The sequence below is a fragment of the Coffea eugenioides genome, chromosome 3 (genome assembly GCF_003713205.1).
Source record: "Coffea eugenioides isolate CCC68of chromosome 3, Ceug_1.0, whole genome shotgun sequence".
Lineage (NCBI taxonomy): Eukaryota > Viridiplantae > Streptophyta > Magnoliopsida > Gentianales > Rubiaceae > Coffea > Coffea eugenioides.
The window spans coordinates 10,463,618-10,481,935 of record NC_040037.1 but is presented as its reverse complement, the minus strand read 5'-3'; the positions used below and the strand labels follow the sequence as shown (position 1 = coordinate 10,481,935).

The 18,318-nt window shown below is 38.7% G+C and overlaps 2 protein-coding genes across 2 annotated transcripts; both read left to right on the top strand.

The window, feature by feature from the left end:
- Positions 1–13,521: 13,521 nt before the first annotated feature.
- On the top strand, positions 13,522–14,576 carry LOC113766015 (probable leucine-rich repeat receptor-like protein kinase At1g35710). Its single transcript, XM_027310247.1, has 2 exons — positions 13,522–14,395; positions 14,512–14,576. The coding sequence occupies exons 1-2, from the start codon at positions 13,522–13,524 to the stop codon at positions 14,574–14,576; spliced, it is 939 nt and encodes a 312-aa protein (XP_027166048.1).
- On the top strand, positions 14,504–16,955 carry LOC113766961 (MDIS1-interacting receptor like kinase 2-like). The gene is made up of 3 exons (XM_027311125.1): positions 14,504–16,168; positions 16,263–16,573; positions 16,701–16,955. The coding sequence occupies exons 1-2, from the start codon at positions 14,581–14,583 to the stop codon at positions 16,565–16,567; spliced, it is 1,893 nt and encodes a 630-aa protein (XP_027166926.1). The 5' UTR covers positions 14,504–14,580; the 3' UTR covers positions 16,568–16,573; positions 16,701–16,955.
- Positions 16,956–18,318: the final 1,363 nt, after the last annotated feature.

Genomic DNA, 18,318 nt, shown 5'->3' with positions numbered 1-18,318 from the left:
CATGATAAAAAAAAAAAATTAGCCCATTATTTTATTTTTTTTTCTTTTCTTTTCTTTTGTTTCTCATCTGTTTCCTTCTGCTCATCTTCAGCCGGCTGAAGCTTGCTTCAGCTGGTGGCCATGGCAACCGCCGCCGGCACCGCCGCCGACCACCGACAAATTTTCCTATTGTCAAGAATTCTCAAAATACACCCCCTCACTCTATTTTCCGCCTAGATTCCATTTCCGGAATTAGTTTTTGCCAAAAATGATCCCAAGGTGGCCAAAATGCCAAAACAGCCGCGATTTTTTATTTTTTTTAAATCACCCTATCTTTCACTAAAAATATATTACAACACTCTTTACAACCTCTACAATACAACTATGATTTTAATTTGACAAGAAAACAATATAAAAGGGCTAAAATAAATCAAAACAGTCCACTAAAATTCATTTTTTTTATTTTGGCCTTTTATCAAACATGTAGCATGCATATATAAAAATCATTCTTCTTTTACTAGTTTTGTTCATGACCTATCCAAAAATTCAGTAATCCAACAACCCATAAAACCAGCAAAAATGAAAATACAAACAAAGCAACCACATATACAATTCAATATAACTAATTAAGAAAAAAAAACTAAAAATAAAAAGGAAAAGGAAATACTTCAATGGAGCCTCGGATTTTTTTTCTTTCTTCTGTGTTTTTCTTCTGAGCTAGTGATACAGAAGACAGAAAAGATCAAACTCTATAGCAGGAGAAATGATATAGAACGAAGAACATTTCTCGGAGATAGTAAAGTGTTGCTTTTATTAACCCAGAGAAAGTACAAGAGTGCTGGAAAGAATCAAGATATTTCACAGAATGAATGAATGCTTTCTCTCTTTCCCTCTGGCCCTTTTATTCTTGCGGCCTTCACCGACTTGATTACATGGAATTAGTTACAACTGACTAACTAACTAGTCCATGTGACTGCCTCTGCTAAACTTGCTCAACAAGTGATCGTAATATGGGAATTACAACATTGCTCCCCCTAGAATGCAGAAATTACATTTGCATGCCTATTCCTACGTAACAGACATTTGCATGCCTATTCCTACGTATCAGATGCTTCCCCTCGAAAAAGTCCTTGTCCTCAAGGACTGAAAGCAGGAAACCGCTAGTGCAAATCATACCAAAACTCCCATGTCGCGTCTTCAGGGAAAGAGTTGCTTCACTGTACTAAGACCTGAGTAGCCGCCTGATTCCCACGTTTAACCAACCTTCTGTCCAAAATAGCAACTGGCTCCAACAGTAAGTGGCCCTGATCCATGGTATTCTCGGGTAAATGGGGTGTGACAGGTTGCGGGCCTACTTTCTTCTTGAGCAATGAGACATGAAACGTCGAATGAATCTTGGCATGAGTAGGTAGCTGCAATCTATACGCCACCTTCCCTATTCTTTCCACAACCGGAAAAGGACCAAAGTATCGGGAGGTTTTGGCAGCTGGAAGGCTTGAGAGAATGCTATCTGTACGGTTGTAGCTTCACATACACCAAGTCACCGACCTGAAATTCCCTATCCGACCTGTGTTTATCCGCCAGGTGTTTCATTCGGTGCTGAGTAGTCTTGAGGTGATGCTTGAGTGTGTGCAATGCCCTCTCCCTAGCAGCTAGGTTCCTGTCCACCGCATCCACTGTAGCTGAACCAGGCAAGTAGGGGGTATGCACAGGTGGTGCTTGACCATAAACCACCTGAAATGGGGTTGTCTTGATGGCCGAATGAAAATTAGTATTGTACCAGTACTCCGCCAAAGGCAACCAGGAGTACCAAGCCTTGGGATAGTCACTTGTCATGCAGCGGAGATAACTCTCTAAACACCTGTTCACCACCTCAGTTTGTCCATCCGTCTGCGGATGATAAGAACTCGAAAATTGCAACTGAACCTTTAGGAGTTTGAACAACTCCCTCCAGAATTGACTGAGAAAAATGGAGTCTCTGTCACTTACGATAGTATGCGGCAGGCCATGTAACTTGAAGATATGATCTAGAAATGATTGGGCAACATCCAAGGCAGTGTAGGGATGTGATAACCCACAGAAATGAGCGTATTTGCTCAATCTGTCCACCACCACCAATATGACCTGCTTGCCATGGGACTTCAGGAGACCCTCAATGAAATCCATTGAGATGTCAAACCAAACATGCTCAGGCACAGGCAGGGGTTGTAGTAAACCCGGATATGTCGAGAGGTTAGATTTATGGCGCTGGCAAGTGTCGCAAGTTGTGAAAAAATCATAGACATCCTCGTACATATGCTTCCAGTAGAAGGTGCCCTTCAACTTTTGGTACGTAACTAGGATACCAGAATGGCCTCCAAAGGGACTGGAGTGCCATAGTTCGACCAACTCCTTTTTTAGTGGCGTTTCAGCTCCTACGACCAGCCTCCCTTTTCTTCGTAGCTGCTGCTGATCCCAACTGTAGTGTTTGTATTTCGAGACATTCCCCGAAGAAAGCTGTTGGATAATATCCTGAAGCTTGGGGTCATCCTTCCAGGATTGCTCTATCCAAGTCATAAGGGCGATGGAGATCCCACTAATGGAGTGACAGGTCGCGGACAAGTGTGGTTATCTGGACAACGCATCTGCGGTGACATTCTCGCTACCTTTCTTATATTGCACCTTGTAGTCGTATCCCATAAGTTTGGACACCCACTTCTGTTGGCTAGGCGTAGAAATCTTTTGATCCATCAGGTACTTGAGACTTTGATGATCTGTCTTGATGATGGAATGCCCCATAGCAGATATGGTCGCCATTTTTGCACGGCATTCACCACAGCCAACACCTCCTTCTCATACACCGACAGCCCTTGATGTCGAACCGCTAGTGCCTTGCTAAAAAATGCTATGGGTTTGCCCTGTTGTAGCAGAACCGCGCCAATTTCAGTGTTAGAAGCATTCGTTTCTACTACAAATTACCTTGAGAAATCTGGAAGAGCCAACACAGGTGGTGACGACATCGCTGCCTTTAACTGGTTGAAAGTTTTAGTTGCTCCCTCGTGCCAACAGAAAGCATTCTTCTTCAGGAGGTCAGTCAAGGGACGTGCCAATTTACCATATTCCTTCGACAAATCTGCGATAGTAGCCCGTTAACCCCAAAAATCCTCGTAACTCCTTGATAGTTACAGGCGTAGGCCATTGCTGAATACAAGCGATCTTCTGTGGGTCTGCACTCACTCCGGTATCAGGTGTCCCAAATATTCGATTTGGGGAGAGGCAAACGACCATTTACTTCTCTTCACCTTAAACTGGTATTGGACCAAAGTGTCAAATACCAAGCCCAAATGCCGCAAATGCTCACTCCCAGACGTGCTATAGATTAAGATGTCATCGAAAAATACCAATAGAAACTTCCTCAGGAATGGTCTAAAAATATCGTTCATAAGGCTTTGAAAGGTTGACGGGGCGTTGGTTAACCCAAACGGCATTACCATGAATTCGTAATGACTATTATGGGTTCGAAACGCAGTTTTAGAAATGTCATCCGAATGTATTCGGATTTGATGGTAGCCTGATCGTAAGTCTAAATTGGTAAAAATAACAGCTCCAAACAACTCATTCAACAACTCTTCAATAAGCGGTATGGGGAATTTATCCTTTATAGTTGCCTTATTCAATTCCCTATTGTAGACACCAAATTTTTAGTGTATTTTTATTTACTATTATTTTTATTTTTCATGTTAGTTTTTATTTATTTTTAGTCTTTTATTTTTGTTTTAAGTCATTTTAGCATAGAATTTTTCGGAAAAAAAGAAGAGAAGAAAAATTATTAGCATTTTGTTTTTATCTTTTATTCATAGTTTTGTTCATTTTATCTGATTTTATTTAAATTGTTATTTTTCTTTATTTATTTGGTTCATCATTATTAATTAAGTTTTATTTAATAAAAAATAATATAAATTAAAAAAAAAGAAAAAAGAAGAAAAGTTTAGCATTTTATTTTGTGCCTAGTTTTGCTCCTTTTATTCGATTTTACTTATTAGTGATTAACTGAAAAAAAGAAAAAAAAGTTGTTTTATGCAAGAGTTCAATCGGATGGCCAAGGAGAAGGTTGGAGCTGAGGTTTGCTTGTGACCATTGAAATGAGGGTTTAGGGTTTTTCCTACTTGATATAAAAGGCTGAGATAGAGCCGCAACCAAAAGAAAGAAAAAAAGGGGGCCGAGGGTTGGAACGTAAGGGAGACACCGGAAAGAAACGGGAGAAAAAGGGAAGAGAGAGAGCTTGGGGTGAGTGAAAAAGAGGAGGAAAGAGCCGAGGAAAAGAAAAGAAAAACTGGCAGCTAGGGTTAAAGAGTGAAGGAGGTGAGTGACTGCTGAGGACCGAGCGGAAGTCTGGGGTAACAACTGAGGAACGAATGGCGGCTGAGTGAGAGGAGGAGGTAAGAAATCTGAGGGCTGACGGCTAAGGGCAAAAAGATAGATTTCTAGGGGAACTAGAGAGAAAGGGGGTGTGAAAGAGAGAGAGAGCTTAGGCTAAGGAAAGAAAAGGAAGAAGAAGCTACGGTACCAAGAGAGAGAGAGCTCTCGGCTGAGCAGAAAAGAGAGCAAGAAGGGAGGCCGTGAGCTGCAAAACAAGAAGGAACAGCAATGGAAAATAGGAAGGTTTGGCGGAAATGAAAAGCAGAGGAGGAAAGGAATCGCATCCGCCATCACGTCGTTGGAATCTGCCATGACCGCCAGCAAAGCTTCATCCGAATGCACTCTTGTCAGCCGTTCTTCGTTCAGTAGATTCTGAAAGACATCAAAGGTAATTTCTTTTCGTCTTTTACTTCCCGCACACACCCAGATCTTCATCGAATCTGCCAAAGATTTTTGCTACGTTCTATTCATAAATATACTTCGCTGTTTTACTGCTTACGGCAGCCCAATGGGTTGGATGTTTTGTTGAAAATCCGTTGAACGAACATAAAGTTATTTTTCTTGGTTGCTTCAGCTCTTGGGTTGTTTGAAGTTCGAGACTTGTTTGTTGTTTGACTGGTTTTCCATGTACATGGCTAGCGCAAGATTCTTTCTTTCGATCTCTGCTGCGTTTTCATGTTTCAGTTGCACCATTGAATCTGCTGGGAATGGACAAATTGTATCTTAGTTAAGATTAACAATGTGGCTTCGGGGGTTATAGCATTTGGTTTGGTTAAGGGAATCAGTAGGTTTGGCTCGACTTATTTTCACACAGACATCCTAGCTGGATGATGAAGTGGCGGAAAAAATAACTAAAATTGAGAAGGAGAACTGAAACGAATGTAGCTTAGAATGAGCTTTGAATGGGTTATTTGTTTGCTTGTTCAATCCAGTGTTTTATCATGTTTTTCTGGAGTCTAAAGCAAAGCTCTTTGGGTTGTTAATAAGCTGTAAAGTTACAGATTGCTTGCTGCACTTTTGTTTCTTTCTTTTGCTTTTATTTCTGGTATCCCCGACAGCTATCATCCCAGTTTTTCTGCTTTGATTCTGCGTTAAAGGTGGAGTAGTTTGGTTTGCCTGATAAGTGGGGTGTTTGTATCTTGTGGTTTGTTGATTCGAAGTTGATGTTTGTTGGTTGGTAACAAAGCGCAGCAGATTGCAGAGAGTAGCAAAGAGAGGTGTAGGAAAATTCCCAGCAGCCTGTCCGGGTTGATGAAATAGTTGCAGCAGTTTTTGTTTCTTCCAATGTTTTGCATGTTTTTCCAGAATTTTACATGAAATCTTCCTAAGATTTGCTGCCTATTTGGATAATGGAGAGTATGTAGCTTGTGTCTAGTTTAAAGCTATGTGTTTGGGTTTGAAATCTGAATTTGAAAGCAAGCTACGTTCAGATTTCGTTTTGGCTGCTGAAAACTTAAGAGCAAAGTGTTGCAGAAGTTTGTTTTTTTTTCTTCGTGGATTGCATGGGTTGCATGAAAAAAAATTCCCAAAATTGCACTTTGACCCCTTGGCTTCTAACTCATGCTGCTATGACCCAATCAATTGAATAATCTCCTCAATTTGGCCCTTGGTAGTTTTAATTTTACAACTTCATTGTTTGTTTGTTTCAATTAATTACTATGCTTTATTTCAATTGCACTTAAGTCATGACTTTAGGGGCTTTATGATCAAGTGAGCTTTGTTTTGCACATTTCTTTTAATTTTTCTTAATTAAAGTGGTACCTTGACCTTTTTTATTGTTTTGAAGCCGTTTTTCCTTCATTTGTTTACCATTGCGAGGGAGGTACACTCTATCCTTTATTTTTTGACTCTATTTGACCCTACGTGCGTATGTGTGTCTTACGTGAGCAATTGCATGACTTTAAGTGTTTTATTTCATTTCACTTTATTAATTTCTTAATTGCTTAGTTTTTGCTTTAATTTTAGTTCAAATTTTATCATTTGGGAGGCACTTGAATGCCAAGTTGTAATAGTTAGGTTTATTTCATTTATTTTTCGTTTCCCCTCTTAGATTGTAGTAGGCCTTCCCCCCTAAAAATGTAATAGTTAGGGCCTTAATTGCCTTATATGTCGTGCATGCTTAGGTGCCATGTATTTAACCGTTTTCTTAGGTTTTGGCATCTAGATATGCATGCTTATGTGTTATGTGAATTACGTGCTCACATGTCTACTTGCTTTAATTATGCACATTACTTATATGTGTGTATGATGGATGCAAATGCACGTAACCGTGGCTAGTCCAATGCTAGTCATGGTTGTCCACTCGAGCTCTTGCAAGTCCAATGCTTGCGAGAGAGCGTAGATGTGGGCTAGTCCAATGCTAGATCCTTAGGAGCCCTTCGCGCGTTAGATCATGATTGCATGATAAAATCACTCCATCTCATGCATGTTTTCACTTTTTAGGGCGTAACCATGTTGCATGACACTTTCTTATATATGTACGTCCTTTGTCCCATATTCCTTTCTATTTATATCCCCTATTCCCTAATTTCCCTATCTATATATGCCCCTTTGTATGTTACATAACATTAGACTTGCATTTCATTTTTAGATTTATGATTAGGGTAGTGCATTTGCTTGATTAGATTAGGGAAACCCATAGATATGGGATACTGACGAGTTTGGCTTTCTAGCCTTAACACGCTCGTATTCCCTCTATTAAAAGGGAAAATTGAGTCACGAACATTAATTCCCCGTACCTGACATGATGCATTCCTTTAAGACATGTATATTTCTATAATTATTTTATTCTTTTCCTTTTCTTAGAGTCTCATATTTGTGCATCATTCGTGACCCCTCCAAAGAATCCGCATTGGGCATCACAATTAATGTGATTGGCACCATTCAAACTTTGAAGAGAAATTTTGCCCCCCGATGTCCCCCTAGGTCTAGGTTTTGCATTCATATAATGCATCCAAATGTGATAAATGCTTTGGTTAAAACAAGAAAATCTTTGACTAAATCGCGCAACTAGCCTTGGCTAGGTCGAAGGGGTGCCTTGGATTTTTATTCTTGCCTTTCCCTTCGTCAAATGTGACTCCCGAACCTTTTTCGTTGGTTTACGTAGATTAAGAGTCGTTTAAAAGGGGTTTCTTTCTAACTTTTCCTTTTTAAAAAAAAAAATTCATTTTTAGGTGACTTGGTACACCTCAACTCTATACCAAGTGGCGACTCCATTTTTCATTCGATAAACCCTTTTTAAACTATATTTTTGGGTTAAACCGTCGCATTTTCATGTCCCATTTTAGACCCAATTTCTTTATAAATCAAAATTCATTTTTCAAATCAAAAATTCACTTTCAAACCATTTATTTATTTTTCTTGTAAAAAATGGGGCGCGACACCTATAGTCCACACACATTCTCCATGTGCCGTCCTTTTTTTTGACTAAGACTACTGGGGATGAAAAAGGGCTATTGCTAGGCCTTATAATGCCGCTACTCGACATCTCTCTCACCAACTTCTCAATCTCTCCCTTCTGAAATGTGGGGTAGCGATAGGGTCTGACATTGATGGGTTGTGCCCCTTCTTTAAGGAAAATTCTATGATCACGTGCTCTAACAGGGGGTAAGTCATTAGGCTCTTCAAACACCTCCTGATATTTACGCAACATTGAGTCAAGCTGAGACTGGAAATGAGTTACCTTTGTGTCCTTTTCCATAGACAAGTAGCTCGGCGGCTTCACGTCCGTGTTCCCCAACTGCTGTACCGAAATAAAGCATAGCTGGGCTGATTCAATCTGCTCAGGTTTACTCAAAAGTTTTTACATCTGCTTCTTTGGAATTAGTTGGGTAGCTTGCTGCTTGGACCCCCGTAATGCGACCTTATTGCCCCTATGCATAAATTCCATTTTTAGCTCCTCAAAGTTCCATTTGACATCTCCTATCATGGAGAGCAATTGCATTCCCAATACCACTTCGCAGCCACCAACAGGCAAAATTAATACGTTTCCTTCAAAATCTTGCCCCTGCATTTTCCACCGGAATTTTAGACAGATACTAGTAGTCGTGAGAGCGTTTCCATCAGCTACTACTACCTTCACCGGATCCACCTGCACTGTCTTAAGACCAAACTTTTTCACCACCTCAGGGTGCAAAAAGTTGTGAGGGCTCCCACAGTCAATGAGAATGCTAAAGGTCTTCTTGCCAATACTGCCCTGCACTCTCATAGTGCTGAAATTGGGGACCTTCAAGCTACTCATGGCATTCGCGGATATTTGTGCTAGCTCGCTTTCGGCCACAGTCTCCTCTTCCTCTTCTTCTTGATCGACATCCTTCCAAGACTCCTTAGGCTCTTCCACGTACCCAATCTTGTATAGCTGCCTCCTCCTACATTGATGGTTGGGTCCGTACTTCTCATCACACCAATAACATAGTCCTTTGGCCCGTTTCGCATCCATTTCTGACGTACTGAAGAATCGGCCCGACTTCTTGAGCTCTTTCTTCTTCCCACCAAGTCTTGGTAGCAATAGACCGTCATTGGCACTAAGGCTAGCTGGATGACTGGAGTTGCCACTCACACCTTTAGTGGAGGAACTTGTAAACCTTGACGGTCCACTGCATCTCCCCTGCCTTAGCGAGTTCTGAATTTTAGCCTCCTCCATCTTCGCTTATCTAACTGCATGCTGTAAGTCACGCGGCATAAACATCCTCACAGCTAGCTGAATTTCCTCCTTTAATCCTCTTATAAAACAGCTCACTGCATATGGTTCAGGGAGATCAAATCTGTTTAGCAATTCTTCGAACGCCTCTTGGTATTCCCTTACTGACCTGATCTGTCTCAGTCCCTTCAAGTCTCCCATGGGATCATCATACAGGGAATCCCCAAACCTGGTCCCCAAGGCCTTCACATACTCTTCCCAAGCTGGCGAATCCCTGGAAATTCTCGCCTTCATATAGACTTGGTGCCATTGAAGAGCTTTACCCTCCAGGTGCATGGCGGCAACCTTGACCTTAGCTTCGGACGGCGTCTCATCCACTTCAAAAAACTGATCACATTTGTACAACCAGCTCTTGAATCCTTCCCCATCAAATTTGGGAAATTCGACACGAGAAAACCTGGTAGGAACCTGATAGCTTCCCCCATAGCTGCTGCGTTGGCCAATCTCCGATGACCGTGGGGATCCTTGCTGCCCTTGACTCCGTTGATTGCAAACTTCTAGAACCAAGTTCTTGAGAGCTCCTATCTCCCTCTCAAACTGATCCTTCTGTTCCTTTAGCAAATTCCTAATAGTTTCTTCAAACTTCCTGCTTTCCTGACCTCTAGTGCCTTCCGCCATTGTTTCGTTCTCCCACGCTGAGCTAGGAAAAACCTAACTCTGATACCACTGATACAGAAGGCAAAAAAGATCAAACTCTACACCAGGAGAAATGATATAGAACGAAGAACATTTCTCGGAGATAGTAGAGTGTTGCCTTTATTAACCCAGAGGAAGTACAAGAGTGCTGGAAAGAATCAAGCTATTTCACAGAATGAATGAATGCTTTCTCTCTTTCCCTCTGGCCCTTTTATTCTCGCGGCCTTCACTGACTTGATGGACTTCACCGTATTGATTACATGGAATTAGTTACAACTGACTAACTAACTAGTCCATGTGACTGCCTCTGCTAAACTTGCTCCACACGTGATCATAATATAGAATTACAACATTGCTCCCCCTAAAATGCAGAAATTACATTAACATGCCTATTCCTACGTATCAGCTAGAGAGTGAGAAGCCAGAGGATTTTATTTCTTCCCTTCTGCGCCCCAAAAAAAATCGAGAGTGAGTCTTCACGGAGGAAGAGTGGAGGCTTGCCTTTTTTTCTCTTTTATTTTTCTTTGTCCCTGGAACCAGCCGAAAGAATTCAGAGAGAGTTGAGAGAGTCTCCCATTTTTTTTTTCTTCCTTTCTGTTTTTTGTCCGTTCCGAGCCTCAAAGCCAGGGACTCCTTTTTGCAATTTTTGTAGCCTCCTTTTTTCCTTTGTTCCGTTGCCTCCCATGTGTTTTGGTCAAAAGTGGGATATAATGGGAGGCATCATGATGACCAAGTCGTCTTATTTTCCCAAGTCATTGATCTTATGGAGGTTATATCTTTTCCTTGTAACATATGATCACATATGATGAAATTGTGTTAAATGTAAGGTTGTATTGGTTGATTGTATCACACTGGGAAAATTATAAAAGACTAAGGAGAGGATTAATATCATTTGATAATTTGGGAAGCGAAGTGAGATTTACGTGCATTTATTGGGGCAGTTAGCCCTTTTTTTTGAGGCGAAGTAAGATTTACGTGCATTTGACATCTGAGGCGAAGTAAGATTTACGTACATTTATTAGGGCAGTTAACCCTTTTTTTTGGTTACTGAATGCATGATATAAAAAAAGAAAAAGAAAAAAGAAGCAACATAATGTTTCTAACCAATCAACTCATGTATTTCTCTTTTAAACGAAAAACTGATCAAGTATATAAGTTTCTACAGCTATATCGAATACTCGATATGATCATGTATAAAACATCTTCATTCAAATCTACGAATTCACTAGTTTTAACATTAGAGCACAAGGTTAATATATATATATATATATATGTGTGTGTGTGTGTATATGTATATATAGCCGGATACCCAAAAGTCATAAAAGGAAACTATAACGCAGTTTTTTTTTTCTAATTTTTGTACATAATTGAAAACCTAGTTGTGTTTAATAACTCAACTCAACACTTAAACTTAATGAATTCAGATCTTAACATGTTCAGATGCATTTGATAATAAAAAAAATTGAACATTTGAATTAATTAAATGACGCTGAATTTTCTAGGTAAAATTTGCTTCAAAAAATAAGTGATGAACTATTCACTTTTCATTTAATATGATAAACATTCTATTAGTGCAAAATACACCATTTGTCGGCAAATAAATAATTGGATGTATCACAAACTTAATTAATCAGAATCAAGAAAAGCTATTATTGGCCGGATAGATTGTAAGTTTTTTTGGCCTATGGAAATATCTAAAACCTAAACACAAAAGTGAATAAGAACATAAAAAATTCAATTTTTTAAAATCAAAATCTAAAATTAGGTGAAATGATTACTCCAAAAACAGATTAACTAAGGCAAATTAATTTAATAGAACAGTAACACCTCTTTTTCTTCTTCTTCTTTTCTGTTTTTACTAAATAGTGACCCCGATCTGAGAAAACTGGTGGAAGAAAAAAAGGTGTTCAGCGTGAAAAGTTAATAATTTTTATTAATATTATGATCAACAAAATAGAAATTTAATACGCTAAATTGTATTTTGATAAATTGGTTTCCAGTTTGACTACTATTCAGTACATAACACGTCTCTTTTGCTGGTAAACATCTATGGAGTAAGAAGTCTTCTCCACATGAAAAGTAACATTATGTTATAATAATTGTAGCATAATCCGTTTTAACTTGTTCAGGTATCAAAACCGAGTTGCTTTATAAGAAGGAAATGTGAATCAACAACTTCTATGAAATGGTTTGACGGTCACAAATCAGGGCGGCAGATGGAAATTGCAATCAGCAACCACTGTGTAATTTAGACACAGTGTAATTTACTGTGTAATTTAGACACAGTGCAATCAGCAACCACCTTCACCTCCATCAATGGGTCCATAATCCACTGTGTAATTTAGACACCCGATATGCTTAAGTCCTCTCCTTTTCATCTGCGCTTTGTAAGGCTTGGAGTCTCCTTTAAGTAATAATAAAAAAAAGTATCAATAAGTTTCTAAAAAAGTGCTCTGTTTTAGTCATTCTATTATTTTACTAGAACTAGCTCAAAGAGATCGCTGCACTTAATTTTCTTTTTCTTTTTTTTTTTTTGGAAAATAGTACATTTCAATCTGAGATAATTGTTGGAAAAAATTGAATGAGCAAGCTAAAATTTTTAAATAATTTAGTTAACTCCTTTACACTAATAAATTAATTTTTCAACCTTGGAAAGCTTAGCCGCTCTTCGTGTAACACAATCCATTAAATGTGAGTGCATTTAGTAATCTTCTGCCCTTTTCTTTTTAACAATAAATATCAGTAATCTTTAAACATGATAGGTGGAATTTTTAGAGCTAAGAAGTTGGACTTACCTGTGGCCAGGATCTTTCTTGTCGTTGAAGGTACGACGGGTTGAGTTGAGAGTAAGAAGAGAAAGAAAAGGACAGTGATCAGTGCCTTGATGCTGCTAGCCATTGTATATTATAGAGAGAGTTATGAGAACTGTAGGATCAGTCCTATTCTAATATTCCTTTCTTGATGATTGTATCAATGTAACGGACCATATGCTCTTTTATAGCCGTTTATGATCGGACCCAGTTTGCCCACCATATTGACAAATACCCAGGATAGGTTGGCGGTCCAAATGGGCTAAGCTAATTTGGTTCGTTCTATTGAATAGTCAACTTAGAACTTTGAATTGAATCGATCGAGTGGCTCTGAATCGGGTCAAGCTGACGTCTAATACGGAACGTGAACCACCCTCAGGTTTGGATTTTGAATTGGACAATTAGATGATGAGTTGATGACTTTGTCCAGATTTATGCGATTGTTATAAAAGAAGAGGGTACTGTGAAGAGCGATTCATATAAAGTAATGTGGCCACTGTAAATTACGGCAAAAAAAAAAAAAAAGTAGGATTTAGCTTTCAGCATTTTGTGTCTTCCCATGCATTTCATGAAATATACTATCAAAAAGCTTTGCATGATCCGTCTCGAGAATATATAGAACTATGACATAGTTTGCTCGGCCCCTTCTCCAAGAGGTACCCCAGTCACCTCTCTCTCTCTTCAGAGGATGAATAGTGATTTCTCACTTATTATCAAGTCACCTTTCTCTGTAGATTCAGTAGGAAAACTTAGTCATAGAAGATAAAAATTGTCAATCTCGCTGAGACAATTCATTGCTTTAAATTTCTCGGCCCCATTCGAATAGACATTCTATGTATTTCAATCTCAAACAGAAAAAAGTAAAGAAGACGGGACAGACCAAGAAGACCTCTGAAGTCTTCCCTATGTTATAAAGTTGGGATAAGTAGTAGCTTCACCTGCAGTGCAGCGTAACAACCTTAGCCCACTTTGAGTTGAGGTTGAAACTTGAGAGTAATCATGGGTTCTTTCGAAATAATCTCCATTTTCCTTATTGTCCTACTTTTCCCATCATTTCACCCCAAAGGTGGAGCTTCAGCTTCTGCTGAAGAGGCTGCTGCACTTCTGAAATGGAAAGCCAGATTTCAGAACCAGAACAATGGCTTGCTAACCTCATGGAACCTTCAATCCATGAATGCTAGCAACTCTTCCAACCTTCCATGCACTTGGGCTGGTATTTCTTGCATTAATGGAAGTGTTAACAGGTTGAATCTCTCAGCATGGGGTATTAAAGGTAGCCTTTATGACTTCCCTCTTTTGTCCCTCCCAAATCTTGAATATCTTGATCTCAGCCTGAACCAGTTCTTTGGCAGCATACCTCGTCAAATAGGTAACCTGTCGAAGCTCATTTATCTTGATTTCTCAGTTAATGAGCTGTCACAAGAAATCCCACCTGAAATTTGCAACCTAAGAAACTTGATTTATTTAGCTCTTGTGCGTAATCAACTTTCAGGTCCAATTCCTCCAGAAATAGGAACTATGTATAATATTGTTGACATTTATTTGGAGTTTAACAATTTAACAGGTTCAATTCCAGCCTCTTTTGGCAACCTCAATAGGCTAGTTAACTTATACCTTTTCCATAATCACCTATCTGGTCCTATTCCTCGTGCCATTGGAAACTTGATTTCACTTCAGTTTCTTGACTTGTCTCAAAATTATCTTACCGGTTCAATCCCCGAGTCACTAGGCAATTTAACCAATTTGATTCATTTGTATCTCTTTGATAACCGACTTTCTGGTTCAATTCCAAAGAATTTAGGTGATCTAAAATTCCTGACGCAAATGGAATTAGGTGAGAACCAACTTAATGGTTCCATTCCTGTTTCAATTGGTAACTTGAGTAACTTGGAAAAATTATATCTTCTAAAAAACCAATTTTCTGGTACCATCCCACAAGAGCTTGGAAACCTGAAAAAGTTGTTAGTTTTGGAATTGGATCAAAATCAGTTATCTGGTCCATTGCCAGAACTACTATGTCAAAATGGAACCCTCCAAAACATTACTGTGTCTGAGAACATGCTTACAGGTCCAATCCCCGGAAGCTTGAAAAATTGCTCAAGCTTGATTAGGACCCGTTTCAATGGGAACCATTTCCACGGTAACTTGTCAGAAATGTTTGGCATCTATCCCTTTTTGGATTTCATAGACCTCAGCAACAACGAATTCTATGGGGAACTCTCCAGCAGCTGGGGAAAATGCAAAATCTTGAGAACCCTGATGGTTGCAAATAGCAATATCACAGGTGGTATACCTCCAGAACTTGGAAATTTAACTCAACTACATACACTTGATCTTTCTTCAAACTTTTTATCTGGGGAGATACCAAGGGTAGTGGGGAAGTTGGCCTCTATGCTTGAACTAGATTTACATGACAACCAACTCACTGGCAGTATACCTCAGGAATTGGGAGCACTGACAGGACTTCTTTATCTAGACCTGTCCACAAACTCCTTAAATGGATCTTTTCCAGAACATTTGGGAGATTTGAGGCACTTGTTTCTCATGAACTTGAGCAACAACGTATTAAGCCAAAAGATTCCATTCCAGATTGGGAAGTTGACCCAACTTTCTGAATTGGATTTGAGTCGAAATTTCTTCACAGGAGAGATACCATCTGAGTTCCAAAGTTTGCAGAGCCTAGGAACATTGGATCTCTCACACAATAACCTCTCTGGTTTAATCCCAAAGGCTTTAACCAAATTGCCGGGTTCATTGCACATCAATATTTCATTCAATAATTTAGAGGGTCCAATTCCGAGTGGTAGAGCCTTTGTGAATTTAACCATAGAGGAAGTACAAGGAAATACAGGTTTGTGCGGGAATATTTCAGGGTTACCGGCTTGTGAAAGTTCTCCGTTGATTAAAAAGCATGTCAAGAATAAGGGGAAGAAACTTCTTGTCACAATATTATGTCCTCTTCTGGGATCATTTATACTTCTATGTGCATTCTTTGGGGGACTCAGATTGCATGAGCAATGGAGAAAAAGTTCAGGAATGGAAGATAAGGATATGAAGAAAGGCGATTTATTTTCCATATGTACTTTTGATGGCAAAGCATTGTATAAAGAAATACTAATGGCTACAGAAGAGTTCAGTGACATACTCTGCATTGGTAAAGGAAGTTATGGAAGTGTTTACAGAGCACAGCTTTCATCAGGCGATGTAGTAGCTGTAAAGAGACTTCACAACATGCCTGAGATGGCAAGTCATAGAAATTTCTTGAATGAGATACGGGCCTTGACAGAAATCAAGCATCGAAACATTGTGAAACTCTTTGGCTTCTGCTCAAATGCTCAGCATTCATTTTTGGTATGTGAGTACCTTGAAAGAGGGAGCTTGGCCAAAATCTTTAGCATAGAAGAAGAAGCTAAGGAACTAGACTGGCGAAAGAGATTAAAAATCATCAAAGGCATTGCTCAAGCTTTATCTTACATGCATCATGATTGTTCACCAGCAATTGTACATCGGGACATATCAAGCAACAACATTTTGCTTGATCCAGAATATGAGTCTCACATTTCAGATTTTGGCACTTCTAAGTTTCTGAAAAATGATTCATCTAATTGGAGTTCTCTTGCAGGCACATATGGATATGTTGCACCAGGTAATACAGGTTTTTTCTTTCATCGATTTGCTAACTACTAAATTCAAGTATGATCACATGTTATCACAACATTATTTTCCAAAATTCCGTGCAGAATATGCCTACACAATGAAAGTAACTGAAAAGTGTGACGTTTATAGCTTTGGGGTCCTGACAATGGAAGTGATGAAAGGAAAGCATCCCGGTGACTTGATTGCTTATCTAATGTCTTCAAGCCCTGAAGAGATAGAACTGAAAGACTTGCTCGATCAAAGGCTTCTGTATCCCAATGAAGAAATTGAAAACATTCTGGCATCCGTTCTTAAACTAGCAAGAGCATGTCTACACGTTGATCCACAATCTAGGCCAACGATGCTCTTTATTTCCAGGCTGTTATCAACTGGTGCATCGTCTGTGTAACACTTTGTGAGTAATCGTGGCCATATAAATCTTTTTTTCACCTTTTTTTTGTTTTGTTTTGTTAAGTAAATAGATATAACAGATATGCAGAATCAGTTGCTGTGTCTCACAATTTTTTTGTTTTCTTACATAGCACTATCAAGCAACAGCACAAGATGACATGATGATGAATATGGCAGAGTATTTAGCGGCACAAGATTTTGGGAAAAAAAAAATGTTGTGGCTACTGGCTATGCATTTATATAGAGGTGCAGTACAATGGGCTACTGCCAGTGTAGAAGTCTTGAAATGTGCTGAGTTTGTATTTATTGGAAAAATAATCTATTCGTAGCTAGTAATTCAGTGGGTGAATTGATACGAAAAAAATATAAAAACAGTGAATGGATGAACAAGTAGAAACTTTGGGAAAGTGTAGGATACAGTATCTTGAACTTATTTGTAATTTAAACTCCTAAAACTCTTCAGTTTTGCTAGTGTGTGGTCTTCTTTCATTATCCCCTTCAAAACCAAACTCCATAGTTTACAACTAGTCCATAACTTAGACTTTTCCTCCAAGTAAACTCCCTTTTTTGGTCCACTAATTGATTAGTACTTTTCGATAGCAGCTATTGACAAAAAGAATTTATTTAAGAGGGCTGATATATCACCAAAATTTCATCACCAATTATCTCCGTTGACATGGATGTCCAAATATTTGCACCATATCTTAAACATGAGCAAAGCCCGTGTCCTTGATTTTAGAAATTTCATGTTTGCATCTATCATTTAATAATATCGTAATTTTGAATCATTTTTTGCAGGTGGACTCATTCTAAAAGGATCGTAAAATATCTCACAACTTGCACCTAAATAATAACCAGTCAAAACTAGAATGAAATAATCTGTGAATTTTTCATCTAGAAAGTACTAGCTATCTATGACATTTTGTTATTCCAAGTAGAAACCTTTCAAAAAGTTTTATCATTCTTCTCGTGGTCAACATTTATTTCAATTGCATAAATGCAGATATTAGTATCTTACTTCGTAAATACTATATATTGATAGCCCTAAAATAGCTAGCATTAAACTGCTTCAATTGATTAGAATTATAAACAAATGATTTGTCTAACAAGTTCCTCGAGGCATTCATTAGTCAAGTCTCCAATAGTTTTTTTTTTTTTTTTTCTGGTGGGTTGTCGGGTTTCCAATGAAGAGTGAAATTAAATGTGAAAGTGACTAAAGGAAGATGTGTTTACATGCATATCTGTGTATCATAAAGTGTGTATCTATGAGAAAAATCCATTGATAGAAACCCTTGACGCATCTTAGCCCTCTAAATGTTTTTCAGATTAGAAAAGGCATATAAAAGTGGTTATGACTGTTTGATATTGATAGAGGACAAAATGTGGAAAGGAGATGAAGAATTGGCAATGCGGATGGAAATGTTGGGGAAGGGTAGACATCAACAAAGACTAGGGAGGGTTAGTTCAATTTATAACATATTTTAAGGTGGCTCAAACTAGTGCTAAATGGATTTATTTAAAAAGAAATAATACTTCGACATCAAGGAAATGGGAATTTCAAAATCTTGGGGCTACCCCACCCATTCCCACATGGGTTAAAGTTCTTGGCAATTATGAGAGCAATGCAAATGATGGCCGTAAATATTTAGTATATTTTTATGTGTTACTGTCTTAATGCCTGCAATTATTGTTTTAGTTCGTAAATCTAAGTATATACAACTCAAATTGGTTCAATTGTCAAGGACGAAT

What these genes read in the sequence shown, in the direction of transcription:
- LOC113766015 (XM_027310247.1), top strand. Translation starts at nt 13,522, where the DNA reads ATGGGTTCTTTCGAAATAATCTCCATTTTCCTTATTGTCCTACTTTTC. An exon ending in TTCCATTCCTGTTTCAATTG is followed by an intron (nt 14,396 to 14,511) that starts GTAACTTGAGTA and finishes GATCAAAATCAG; the next exon opens with TTATCTGGTCCATTGCCAGA.
- LOC113766961 (XM_027311125.1), top strand. Translation starts at nt 14,581, where the DNA reads ATGCTTACAGGTCCAATCCCCGGAAGCTTGAAAAATTGCTCAAGCTTG. An exon ending in ATATGGATATGTTGCACCAG is followed by an intron (nt 16,169 to 16,262) that starts GTAATACAGGTT and finishes AATTCCGTGCAG; the next exon opens with AATATGCCTACACAATGAAA.